At 41.9% G+C, this 13,358-nt stretch overlaps 1 protein-coding gene across 2 annotated transcripts; it reads left to right on the forward strand.

Annotated features, from left to right (window-relative positions):
- Positions 1–6,764: 6,764 nt before the first annotated feature.
- Positions 6,765–13,220, forward strand: LOC135550413 (peroxiredoxin-5, mitochondrial-like). Of its 2 annotated transcripts, XM_064981193.1 has the most exons (6): positions 6,767–6,978; positions 10,000–10,134; positions 10,290–10,421; positions 12,598–12,636; positions 12,714–12,778; positions 12,935–13,220. In XM_064981193.1, exons 1-6 carry the CDS (start codon positions 6,886–6,888, stop codon positions 13,041–13,043), a joined length of 573 nt encoding a protein of 190 aa, XP_064837265.1. In that variant the 5' UTR covers positions 6,767–6,885; the 3' UTR covers positions 13,044–13,220. The 2 variants fall into 2 exon arrangements, with proteins under 2 accessions (XP_064837266.1, XP_064837265.1); XM_064981194.1 differs by lacking the exon at positions 12,598–12,636 and having other exon boundaries at positions 6,765–6,978.
- Positions 13,221–13,358: the final 138 nt, after the last annotated feature.

Below are 13,358 nucleotides of genomic sequence, written 5' to 3' on the forward strand. Positions count from 1 at the left end.
GTCATACCCCCTTGATTTATTCTACTTTTGGTTGTGGTACAGCCTGAATTCAAAATGGATTACATTCTACACACAATACCTCATAAGTAAAAAAACATGTTTTTAGAAATGTTTCTGAATACAGAAATATCTAAGTATTAACACCCCTGAGTCAATACTTTGTAGAAGCATCTTTGTCAGTGATTACAGCTGTGATTCTTTCTGGGTAAGTCTCTCAGACTTTTCCACATGTAGATTGTGTTACGTTTGGGGCAAATCCAATACAACACATCACTGAGTACCACTCTTCATATTTCAATTCACCTTTCAGCAGGATAATAACCTAAAACACAAAGCCAAATCTACACTGGAGTTGCTTAGTAAGAAAACGGTGAACATTCCTGAGTGGCTGAGTTACAGTTTTGGCTTAAATCTATTTTAAAATCTATGGCAAGACCTGAAAATAGTTGTCTGGCAATGATCAATAACCAATTTGACAAGAGTTTGAAGAATTTTGAAAATAATAATGGGCAATTGTTGCACATTACAGGTGTGGAACGCTTTTAGATACATACCCAGACTCACAGCTGTGATCACTGCCAAAGGTGCTTCTACAAAGTATTGACTCAGTGTGAATACTTATTTAATTAGATATTTCTGTATTTCATTGTCAATAAATTTGAAAAAAAAATCTAAAAACATGTTTTCACTGTCATTATGGGGCATTGTGTGTAGATGGGTGAGAAAAAATATATTTTATCAATTTTCAATGTGGAATAAGTCAAGGGGTGTACCTGAGTTAAATTTTGAGTCTCCTAGCAAGGGTCTGAATACTTATGTAAATAAGGTAATTCAGTTTTATTTTATTTGATAAATTAACCAAAATTTCCAAAAACCTGTTTTCACTTTGTCATTATGAGGTATTTTGTGTAGATTGATGAGGATTTTTTAGTAATTTAATCAATTCTAGTATAAGGCTGTAACACAATAAAATGTGGAATAAGTCAAGGGGTATGAATACTTTCCGAAGACACATTTGGAAACTGTTCAGATCCCTTCACTTTTTCCAAATGTTACTTTACAGCCTCATTCTAAAATTGATTGAATGTAGTTTTTTTCTCATCAGCCTACACACAATAACCCATAATGACACAGACAAAAACTGTTTTTAGAAATGTTTGCAAATGTCTTCAAAATAAAAAAACTTAAATAATTATTCATCCCCTTTACTCAGTACTTTGTTGAAGCACCTTTGGCAGTGATTACAGCCTCAAGTCTTCCTAGGTATGACGCTACAACCTTGGAACACCTGTATTTGGAGAGTTTCTCCCATTCTTCTCTGCAGATCCTCTCAAGCTCTGTCAGGTTGGATGGGGAGCGTCATTCACAGCTATTTTCAGGTCTCTCCAGAGATGTTTGTTCAAGCTCAAGTCCATGCTCTGGCTGGGCCAATCAAGGACATTCAGAGACTTTTCCCGAAGCCACTCCTGCATTGTCTTGGCTGTTTGCTTAAGGTTGTATTCCTGTTGGAAGGTCAACCTTCGCCCCAGTCTGAGGTCCTGAGCGCTCTGGAGCAGGTTTTCATCGAGGAGCTCTCTGTACTTTGCTCCGTTCATCTTGTCATCAAACCTGACTAGTCTCCCAGTCCCTTCCGCTGACAAATATCCCCACAGCATGATGCTGCCACCACCATGCTTCACCGTAGGGATTGTAGCAGGTTTCCTCCAGATGTGACGCTTGGCATTCAGGCCAAGGAGTTCAATCTTCGTTTCAGCAGACCAGAGAATTTTGTTTCTCATGAGCTAAGAGTCCTTTAGTTGCCTTTAGGCAAACTCCAAGCGGCTGTCATGTGCCTTTTACTGAGGAGTGGCTTCTGTCTGGCCACTCTACCATAAAGGCCTGATTGGCGGAGTGCTGCAGAGATGGTTGTCCTTCTGGAAGGTTCTCGCATCTACACAGAAGAACTCTTGAGCTCTGTCAGAGGGACCATCGGGTTTTGGTCACCTCCCTGACCAAGCTCCTTTTCCCCTGATTGCTCAGTTTGGCTGGGCAACCAGCACTAGGAAGGGTGTTGTTGGTTCCAAACATCTTCCATTCTAAAATGATGGAGGCCACTGTGTTCTTGGGGACCTTAAATGCTGCAGAAATGTTTTGGTACCCTTCCCCGGATCTGTGCCTCGACACAACCCTGTCTCGGAGCTCTACGGACAATTCCTTCAACATGGCTTTTTTTTGCTCTAACATGCACGGTCAACTGTGGGACCTTATATAGACAGGTGTGTGCTTTTTCAAATCATGTCCCATCAATTGAATTTACCACAAGTGGACTACAATCAAGTTGTAGAGACATCTCAAGGATGATCAATGGAAACAGGATGCACCTGACCTCAATTTTGAGTCTCATAGCAAAGAGTCTGATTACTTATGTCAATAATTTCCAAAAACTTGTTTTTGCTTTGTCATTATGGAGTATTGTGTGTCGTTTGATGAGGGAAAAAAAGTATTTAATCAATTTTAAGCATGGTGAACAGTATCTATCTATATGGATATTAGAGCAGCGGTAACTCACCAGAACTACCAGCATTACAACCAAGAATATGATTTCCCTGGAGCAGATCCTTTGTTCGCTCTCCCCAGAGCAATTGAACTTATTCCAGAGGCCAACCCAAAACATCACCGGTCGAGGAGAGGCACACGATGTGGCCAGCTGGTTCGACTTTGGAGGCGGGCACACCACCCACCGCTTCCGAGTATATTACTTGCTAATGTTCAATTTGGATAACAACGTTTATGAGCTCAGAGCAAGGATTTCTTTCCAGAGAGACATTGGGGCCTGTAACATACTTTGTTTCACCAATATATCATGCAGACTGTAATAAATATCTTTCCGGGAAGCAGAAGGACGGAGGGGTGTGTTTCATGATTAAAGACTCATGGTGTAATTCTAGGAACATACAGGAACTCAAGTCCTTTTGTTCACCCGACTTAGAATACCTCACAATCAAATGTGATCTCCCAAGATCCCAAGAGAATTCTCCTCCGTCATTGCCACGGCCGTTTACATCACTCCTCAAGCCGATACCACGACGGCCCTCAAAAAACTTCACTGGACTTTATGCAAACTGGAAACCGCATATCCTGAGGCTGCATTAATTGTGGCTGGGATTTTAACCAAGCAAATTTGAGGACTAGGCTGCTGAAGTTCTATCAACATATTGACTGTACTACCTGCGCTGCTAAGACTCTCAACCATTGATATTTATATTTCCGGAATGCTTACAAGGCCCTCCCCCACCCTCCCATCGTCAAATCTGACCACGACTCCATCTTGCTCCTCCCTTCATATAGGCAGAAACTCAAACAGGAAGTACCCGTGCTAAGGACTATTCAACGCTGGTCTGACCAATCGGAATCCACAATTCAGGATTATTTTGATCACGTGGACTGGGATATGTTCGGGTAGCTTGCGAAAATAATCTAGATGCATACACGGATACCGTGACTGAGTTTATAAGGAAGTGTATTGGAGATGTAGTTCCCACTGTGAAAACCTACCCTAACCACAGTAGCATTCGCGCGAAACTGAAAGCGCGAACCACCTCATTTAACCTCATGGCAAGGTGACTGGGAATATGGCCGAATATAAACAGTGTAGTTATTCACTTCGCAAGCTAACAAGCTAAACGTCATTATAGAGATAAACTGGAGTCGCAATTCAACACCTCAGACACGAGACGTATGTGGCGTCGACTACAGACAATCACAGACTACAAAAGGAAAACCAGCCACGTCGCAGAGGCCGACATCTTGCTTCCGGACAAGTTAACCACATTCTTTGCTCGCTTTGAGGATAACACAGTGCCACGGACGTGGCCCGCTACCAAGGACTGTGGGCTCTCCTTCTCCGTGGCTGACATGAGTAAAACATTTAAATGTGTTAACCCTCGCAAGGCTGCCGGTCCAGACGGCATCCCAGCCGCGTCTTCAGAGCATGCGCAGACCAGATGGCTGGTGTGTTTACGGGCACATTCAATCTCTCCCTGTCCCAGTCTGCTGTCCCCACATGCTTCAAGAAGGCCACCTGTACCCATGAAGGCAAAGGTAATTGAACTTAATGACTATCGCCCCGTAGCACTCACCTCTGTCATCATGAAGTGCTTTGAGAGACTAGTCAAGGATCATATCACCTCTATCTTACCTGCCGCCATAGACCCACTTCAATTTGCTTTCCGCCCCAATAGATCCACAGATGATGCAATCACCATCACTCTGCACACTGCCCTGTCCCATCTGGACAAGAGGAATACCTATGTAAGAATGCTGTTTATTGACTATAGCTCAGCATTCAACACCATAGTACCCTCCAAACTCATCATTAGGCCCTGGGTCTGAACCCCGCCCTGTGCAACTGGGTCCTGAACTTCCTGACGTGCCGCCCCAGGTGGTGAAGGTAGGAAACATCACCTCCACTCCGCTGATCCTCAACACTGGGGCCCCACAAGGGTGTTTGCTCAGCCCCCTCCTGTAGTCCCTGTTCACTCATGACTGTGTGGCCAAGCACGCTTCCAACTCAATCATCAAGTTTTAGACCCAAGCCACCCCCTGTACCCGGACATTGAACTACTCCCCTTTGGGCGCAAGTATAGGGCACCCCTCAGCAGGAAAAACAGAACTAGACAATCATTTGTGCAAGATGTGATATCCCTCCTAAATAGCTTGGGCTAATGTTCCTATAAACTCAGTAAGGCCAAAGGGGAGTAGTTACAAATGTTTTATTGGTATGTAACGGTTAATAAAGTTGTATTGTCAATTTTGTTTTGTATTTAAACACCACTGTAAACGTGTACATGACACTGCAAAAACAAATCCCCATGGGGACAATAAAGTCAGTAAGTAAGTAAGTGAGACGACACAACAGTAGTAGACTTGATTACCAAGTGGGAGAACTTGCACAATTGGTGGCTGACTAAATACCTTTTTGCCCCACTGTACATACGAGATGAGTAAGGCAAGATATGTAAACATTAAGTGACTAAGATACCATAGAATACAGTATATACATAGAGATGACTAATGCCAGGTACAGTGCCTTGCGAAAGTATTCGGCCCCCTTGAACTTTGCGACCTTTTGCCACATTTCAGGCTTCAAACATAAAGATATAAAACTGTATTTTTTTTGTGAAGAATCAACAACAAGTGGGACACAATCATGAAGTGGAACGACATTTATTGGATATTTCAAACTTTTTTAACAAATCAAAAACTAAAAAATTGGGCGTGCAAAATTATTCAGCCCCTTAACATTCAGTGCAGCAAACTCTCTCCAGCAGTTCAGTGAGGATCTCTGAATGATCCAATGTTGACCTAAATGACTAATGATGATAAATACAATCCACCTGTGTGTAATCAAGTCTCCGTATAAATGCACCTGCACTGTGATAGTCTCAGAGGTCCGTTAAAAGCGCAGAGAGCATCATGAAGAACAAGGAACACACCAGGCAGGTCCGAGATACTGTTGTGAAGAGGTTGGATGGCTGAAGGACAACAACGTCAAGGTATTGGAGTGGACATCACAAAGCCCTGACCTCAATACCATAGAACATTTGTGGGCAGAACTGAAAAAAATGTGTGCGAGCAAGGAGGCCTACAAACCTGAATCAGTTACACCAGCTCTGTCAGAAGGAATGGGCCAAAATTCACCCAATTTATTGTGGGAAGCTTGTGGAAGGCTACCCGTTAAAGTTAAACAATTTAAAGGCAATGCTACCAAATACTAATTGAGTGTATGTAAATTTCTGACCCACTGGGAATGTGATGAAAGAAATAAAAGCTGAAATAAATAATTCACTCTACTATTATTCTGACATTTTCACTAACACCAATGAAACCGAAATATGTGCAATGGTTAAGTCTCTCGGGTTTGATTGGTTGGATCAGAGAGGACCCTGCTGAGACTGTCCTCTCATTGGAACGCTGGAAGAAGTGCAACATCTTTTGCTTCCCCTTTGCAGTGCATTAATGACATTTAGTTCTGCATTTTATAAAGGTATAATGGAAAGAGGGATAGCTCGTCAGTTGTCCAACTGAACGCATTTAACCCAACCCATCAGAATCGGTATAATTTGTAATGATCCTATAAATATAATTTCTCAATGTGTTAAGTAATTCATATGTAATGTAAGGTTTAGTGTAGTATTTATGTGCTTGTTTCAATTTCATGAAATAAAAATAGTTAAATGGGTAAAACAGTTCATAGCGGTTGAAAAGGTAGTGTCAGGTTCCTGCCAGGTGGAGAGGCGGAAGCTTTTTGTAAATTCCTTGCAACCAGACAGACGCTCGAGTTAAACCTGAGGTAATATCGAAGATTTTTTTATAACTAAACCAAGATCGACCACAGCCTGTCGTTTCCAACGGGAACAAATGAGTCATAGTGGGCAGAACAATCTATGAGTTTGGCAGAGCCAAGCAAGAGTTAGCGAGATCCTATTGGCCCGTTCTAGTGACATCCCGTTAGGGAACGACTACTTAAAACGTTGACAAAGGGAAAAGTCTACAAAACTCGGTGCACTCTGTTAATAACAGAATTGTCGTTTTGGGAAAAGAAAATCAATTTCATCGATCAATATTTCATCGATGAGAACATTTGCAGAATATCGGCCATCTTCTTCCACATTCTCCCCCTGCCGGCCACTGGGCTTCCTCTACTACCATATTTGGTAGTGAGTAGAAACGCCAAGCGGATGATTCACATTTATACATCCGGTGAATATCTGCCTCATTGTTCTATCTGTGGTAACATTTGTAAGCCAATTTTTGTGACAGCCACGCTGAATTTGCGGCAGCCAGCTAGTCTGTCCTCTGCTACCACTCGAACAACGTTAAAGGGGCTCGTCTCAACATAGGCCAATGATTTCCAGCTCAGCATTCCTCAAAGGGACCCGTGCGGTCCAGTGCTTCAGACCGTTACACACCACACTCATTGCCAACATGCCTATCAAGGTAAGAAATGCCGTCAGAAAAATGTTTGATCTAAAAATAACGCTCCTTCATGACCTTGACTGCAAACTCGATTCAGTTGTTTTTTTAATTAAACACGTGATTCTTCTATTTATTATCCTTGTTGTCCATGATGCAAACATCCCCCATGCTCAAGCCGCATTATCTAACTTTACTCGATGGCCTTAGTGCCCTGATTGATGATGGATGGGTAAAGCATGATCGACTGGTGCATTCAATCAGTGAGCACGGTTACATGCACACGCAAACGAACTATAATCTGACTAAAACGTTTGACATGCTTTGCAAGAATACATTTTCCTTAATAATCATGTTTACATGACACATCTGAAATAGGGCTAAAGTTACCTGATGAGACGGTTTAATACATTCAGAAAATCGACAAGCCAAATAAAAGTTATAGTACACAGTGACCATGTTATTTTTGCGAAGTCTATTTGACTTTGAGTTCGGACATATCGTTTTCACATACACTTTATATAAAATGCATATACTTTCCTAACTCACTTCACTTGAGCATAATACCCACTAGATGCATGCGTTTTGTTTTTACAGATGTCGAGCCCGCATTTAACCGTACTTGACGCACATGCGCTTCGCTTTTCAACTAGCTAGCAAAGCGGAAGAGTGCGGCCCAACTCGGCGGAAAATCTATTTCTCTTCAGCAGGTAGCGTTTTTTTTCCATTTCGCCCACCAAGCAAGGAGTTTTTGTATGGAGGTCAATGAGTGTCAGTTTGGTTTAAAAAACAAACATTTATTGCTTATTTGCTACATGAGATTTATTTGAAAGTCTATTCGATAATGCTTAAGTTAAGTGTACTTATATAAGTAGGACACGTGACATCTTGGCAACTTTGAAAAAAAAAAACAATTTATAGGAGTTGCCTCGATGGCAATGCATATTCATAATGAGACAAGTAGCATGGCATCTTCTCCGTTGAATTACAGGCGGTTGATGTCAACAACCCTCATCGAATATTCAAAAAATGATTACAGTAATGAGATGTATCCACCAATCCAAACAAGGGATAGGCGTGATGCTGTACAGTCTGCCATGACGCTTTGTGGACAACTACTCCCATTGTTAAGTGTCTTGTCAGTATATCTATAATCTTTGAAGCTAGCAAGTTGGAGTCTGTGTGTACTTCCGTTTGTGCCACGGTGAAGGCAACACATGACTTGTTGAAAATATTGAACACAAGCAGTACACAGAATGAGGCTTCATGCCTTATGTCCACCAGATGCATCGAACTCTGCGTGTCAGTGGAAGTCATTCATTGTCAATGGAGCAGTCCGCAAAGCTGCGTTGGGGGGACCGCATTAGGCTGGGGTGTGTTCTGTGTACCTCATGCATTCAATGTTTTCAACTCGTGCGTTGCTTTAATGTGTGGGGGTACAAACAGAAATACAGACCCCAACTAGCTAGTTGAAAAGCGAAGCACATGCTCGTCAAGTATGCAAAATGCGGGCTAGACATCTGGCAAAACAAAACGCATATGCATCTGGTAAGCCTCCTTCACATTACTACTAAGCGTTCCGTTGCACTGGATGTCATGCATTTCAATGATGACGTCCACAACGGAGTGTAAACACAACGCCCCTTTGCGGTTGAATGCTCCATTGCGAGACGGATGATGTTGCATACTTTGAAATTGTTCAAATTTTGCATCTTCAGTCCAGCCAGAGTCCGTCGAAGAACCGGAAGTTACCAAAGTTCAGAAGAAGATGAAAATATGTGGTTTTCGGTGATGGGTTTTATGGGATAGCTAGCAACTTGGAAACAATGACCCATTCCTATAAGTGAGTACTATTTTAATAGTAATGTTAAAATACACGTTGGCTGTTAAGCTAATTATATTATATAACTGTTGCCTCCCGTTTAAGTTTATTGTGATGGTAATGGCGTTTGTTTTTGATCATTATTAGGTGGAGGTCGCTAGCTACAATGGTATCTTCAGCCTAGCTTTTAGCTAGCTGCTCTGCAGCACAAGCTAGCTTGAATGAAGGGTCATATTTGTCAATCTCCCAAAATAAATGCTTTCTCTAACGAGAGGCAGTTGCAGTGTGTTCAGTGTGGTGCATACGTTGGCTTTATCGAACGTATGCGTCAAACTGTATGCGTAGACGGCTTGACAGAAATGGTAGCAGAAGGTGAATGTTGCATACATATCCAGATGATGCTGCATACTATTTTGCGCAGTGGCGGTCGGTGTGTTTTATGTTTAAGACTCTGTGTCACGGTGTAAACCGAGCATCAGCGGATGGCTGGGACATACGCGCATCAAATCCCCCGCGGGAACTCAGATTAATAGTGTTTTCATTGTCCTAATCATTTGAAAGATTGCTCAGAAAACCAGATGTTTTTATCGGTGTATGCTTACTTTGATTTTGACTTTACACCGATTTAGATAACTAATGACTAATGCCATACTCAGCCTTCAGTTTAATATTTTAACTATTAGTGTGAATGTAAACATACTCAGTCTACCTTTTTTTTATAGGTGCAAGATTAGATAACCGGATGGGGCAGGTTTGGAAACGGTTACCACATCATTTGTAGGGAATCAGATCTGATATATAAAGGCATATGGCACGAAATCAGCTTTTCTACTTACCACTTTAGACCCCTGTCCTTAGATTTTTCCCAACATGTCATTTTTATTTGTGGTAATATAGCTGAGTCAGTGGTAGACATACCAACACTGTGCATGACTGAGCCAGCTGCTGTTAGTGAGTGCCCCGGAGAGGACTCTGCTTTTGGCTCTACACATTCAGCAAAGTCACGATGCTCCAGTAGTAACTTTTCAAGGCCATTGTGGTGGCAAAATGTCCATAACCACTCCCTGCAGGGCCAATATATTATTCAAATGTTGCTATACAGAGTCAAGTTCCAAATTCAATATCTGTGACTAATGGAATGGGGGTTGCAGAACAGAATAAGATTTTTAATGTATAACTTGATTGACCATCAAGTGTTTGACTGAATGCTTCACACTCACTAGGTTGGAGAAAAACTTCCGGCAGTGGAGGTTCATGAGAATGAGCCAGGCAATAAGGTGTCGATGGACCAACTCTTCAAGGGGAAGAAGGGAGTTCTCTTTGCTGTGCCAGGAGCTTTCACGCCTGGGTGCTCCAAGGTAACCTCCTTTCAGATCATCCTCATTTCAATGAATTTACCTGGATGTGCATTCCTCTTTATTATTTTTTAAAAGTTTGTTCACTATGTACGTTCTGCATGCATCATCTGAAACCACTGTTTCACCGCAAGTCCTTTCTTGCTCTTATCCCTCAGACTCACCTTCCAGGGTTTGTGGAGCAGGCAGCAGCGTTGAAGAGCAAGGGTGTGCAGGAGGTCGCCTGCATCTCCATTAACGACGCATTCGTTATGGCTGCCTGGGGGAAGGAGCATGGAGCAGGCGGCAAGGTGCAGAATGCTGTTTGAAATTAACAAGCTGATAACTTGACCTTCAGCCTTTTGAATTGTCTGTTCTTGTAGTCTATATAGTGCATTATTCAGTCCTGGGCTGAATATCTCCCTTCTGTTATTCTGGTCTCCAGCACTCTACTTGGTACAGGAAACCTTAGTCATCTGGTTGCAAGTCTTTGTCCTAAGTAATCAATCTGCAGTTGCTACATACATTTTTAGACTTTTAATTGAATTATATGTACCCAGTGATTTGAATATAAATTACAAATGCCTCATGAGCTTATTTATACTGTCCTATACTATCAGAACCCCATAACCTTTTCTTACTCCATTGTTTATAAACAATGTAATTGTAAACAAACACTCTAGGCTAAAAACTTGATTAAAACTATAAATTTGAGCTCATAGATGGCCTTGCATCCATAGCTGTCTAGGAATTTGAATGGTTACATTTCCCAAGCCCCATCCCTCAGCAGTTTACCAAAAACGGTGGTGGGGTGTACGGCTTTGATGTTTTAACCTCAGATTGCCTCGAACATTCATTGGAAATATCTTCTTTCCCAGAGACATTATTACAACAAGCCTAGAACTGGTTAAATTATAGTACCAGTCAAAAGTTTTGACACACCTAATCATTCAAGGGTTTTTATTTGGAATATTTTCTACATTGTCGATTAATAGAAGACATCACAACTATGAAATCATGTAGTAACTAAAAAAAGTTAAACAAATCAAAATATTTTTTTGATTCTTCAAAGTAGACATCCTTTGCCTTGATGACAGCTTTGCACATATGCTGAGCACTTGTTGGTTGCTTTTCCTTCACTATGCAGTCCAAACCATCTCAATTGGGTTGAGGTCAGGAGATTGTGGAGGCCAGGTTACCTGATGCAGCACTCACTCTCCTTGGTCAAATAGCCCTTACACGGCCTGGAGATGTGTTTTGGGTCATTGTCCTGTTGAAAACCAAATGATAGTCCCACTAAGCGCAAACTAGATGGGATGGTGTATCGCTGCAGAATGCTGTGGTAGCCATGCTGGTTAAGTGTGCCTTGAATTCTAAATAAATCATGACAGGGTCACCAGCACAGCACCGCCTCCATGCTTCACAGTGGGAACCACACATGCAGAGTAGGTGAACGGATTATCTCCGCATCTCACAAAGACACGGTGGTTGGAACCAAAAATCTCAAATTTGGACTCCTTACACCAAAGGACAGATTTCCACTGGTCTAATGTTCATTGCTCATGTTTTTTTGGTTCAAGCAAGTCTTCTTATTGGTATACTTTAGTAGTGGTTTCTTTGCAGTAATTCACCCATGAAGGCCTGATTTCATGTCTCCTCTAAACAGTTTGTCTGTTAGTTGAACTCTGAAGCAGTAATTTGGGCTGCAATTTCTGAGGCTGGTAACTCTAATGAACTTATCTTCAGCAGCAGAGGTAACTCTGGGTCTTCCTTTCCTGTGGCGGTCCTCATGAGAGCCAGTTTCATAGTGCTAGACGGTTTTTGTGACTGCACTTGGAAGTTTTTCGAAATTGTCCGGGTTGACTCTTATCTTTGCTTAGTTGAAGTGTTGCCATTATATGGACTTGACCTTTAACCAAATAGGACCATCTTCTGTATACCACCCCTACCATGTCACAACTGATTGGCTCAAATTAACAAAATTCCACAAATTAACTTATCAAGGCATTCCAGGTGACTACCCCATGAAGCTGGTTGAGAGAATGCCAAGCTGTCAAGGCAAATATTTTGATGTTTATCACAATGTAGAACATATTCCAGGTTCTTTATTTTTACTGAATAGGTGTGTCCAAACCTTTGACTGGTACTGTATATTGATCTTTCAGTCTAGGCATGTTCTTGAACATGTTGCATCTCGTGTTAGGCCGGGAATCAATCCAACTTTCAAAGGCAATATTACATTTGCGAAGATTGCATTCAAGGTAAAAGCTGCAGACGTCGGTTCAATTGGAAATGACCTTTTAATTCATTGCTATGAACGCTACGGCTTGGTTTCGGATTGAATCCCGGCCCTAATCTGCACAGGAGTGGATATAAAACATGTATGCAAGCATGAAATGAATATACCGTTCGTAGTTTAATCATACATACAGCTAGTGTACCCAATTTATACTTTCGTGTGTGGTGTCTACGGCCCGTCTTTTGCAGGTGCGAATGCTGGCTGATCCTACTGGCGCATTCACTAAGGTCAGATACGTCTTCAAAGCCTTGATTTTATTAGTGTACACTATGTACACCGAATGTAACCCCCATTTTATTTACAGGCAGTGGACCTGTTGCTAGACAACGATCAGATTGTTGCTGTGCTTGGAAACAAGCGCTCCCAGAGGTGAGGTCTTTTCCCCTATATCATTGTTAACTTGCTGCAACAGACTGTAGAGTGGGTCACAGTTAACACTTCTGTTTAGTCTCAACATTTGGATTTCACACTGCAAAAAGCATAATCAACCCCAATAAAGTACTTCATATTCCTTATGTCTCTAAGGTACGCTATGTTGGTGGAAGATGGCGTTGTGAAGAATATCAATGTGGAGCCTGACGGTACTGGTCTGACATGCAGCCTAGCCTCTAATATGCTCTCTGAGCTGGTGTAGGCCTGTTGGGACTAGCTCACTCCAATCAGACAGCAGAAGTCTAACCTTAAGTTACAATGCGCTGTCATACTACTTTACCTGACCCTTGTCACATGCCTGTGAAGATAGATGTGGTTTAATGGACAGACATTGTCTGGTTCATAAACTGTGATTAAAGCAAAACATGTAGACTGCAAAGATGTTCAAGTTTTTTTCCACCTGCTTGGGGACTTTCTGGATGATGGCATGGCAGTCCGACTTGATGGTACTGGAGATTCACTAATTGCCAAATTCAACATGTAAAATTAACTAATCCTAGAGGTTTAAATATGCTTT

This window comes from Oncorhynchus masou, chromosome 12 (assembly GCF_036934945.1).
Source record: "Oncorhynchus masou masou isolate Uvic2021 chromosome 12, UVic_Omas_1.1, whole genome shotgun sequence".
Classification (NCBI taxonomy): domain Eukaryota; kingdom Metazoa; phylum Chordata; class Actinopteri; order Salmoniformes; family Salmonidae; genus Oncorhynchus; species Oncorhynchus masou.

Bases quoted from the DNA above. Each gene is read 5' to 3' on its own strand.
- LOC135550413 (XM_064981193.1), top strand. From the start codon at position 6,886: ATGATTTCCAGCTCAGCATTCCTCAAAGGGACCCGTGCGGTCCAGTGC. The intron at 10,422-12,597 runs GTGCAGAATGCT...CGTCTTTTGCAG, and splicing joins AGCATGGAGCAGGCGGCAAG to GTGCGAATGCTGGCTGATCC. The intron at 12,637-12,713 runs GTCAGATACGTC...TTTTATTTACAG, and splicing joins CTACTGGCGCATTCACTAAG to GCAGTGGACCTGTTGCTAGA.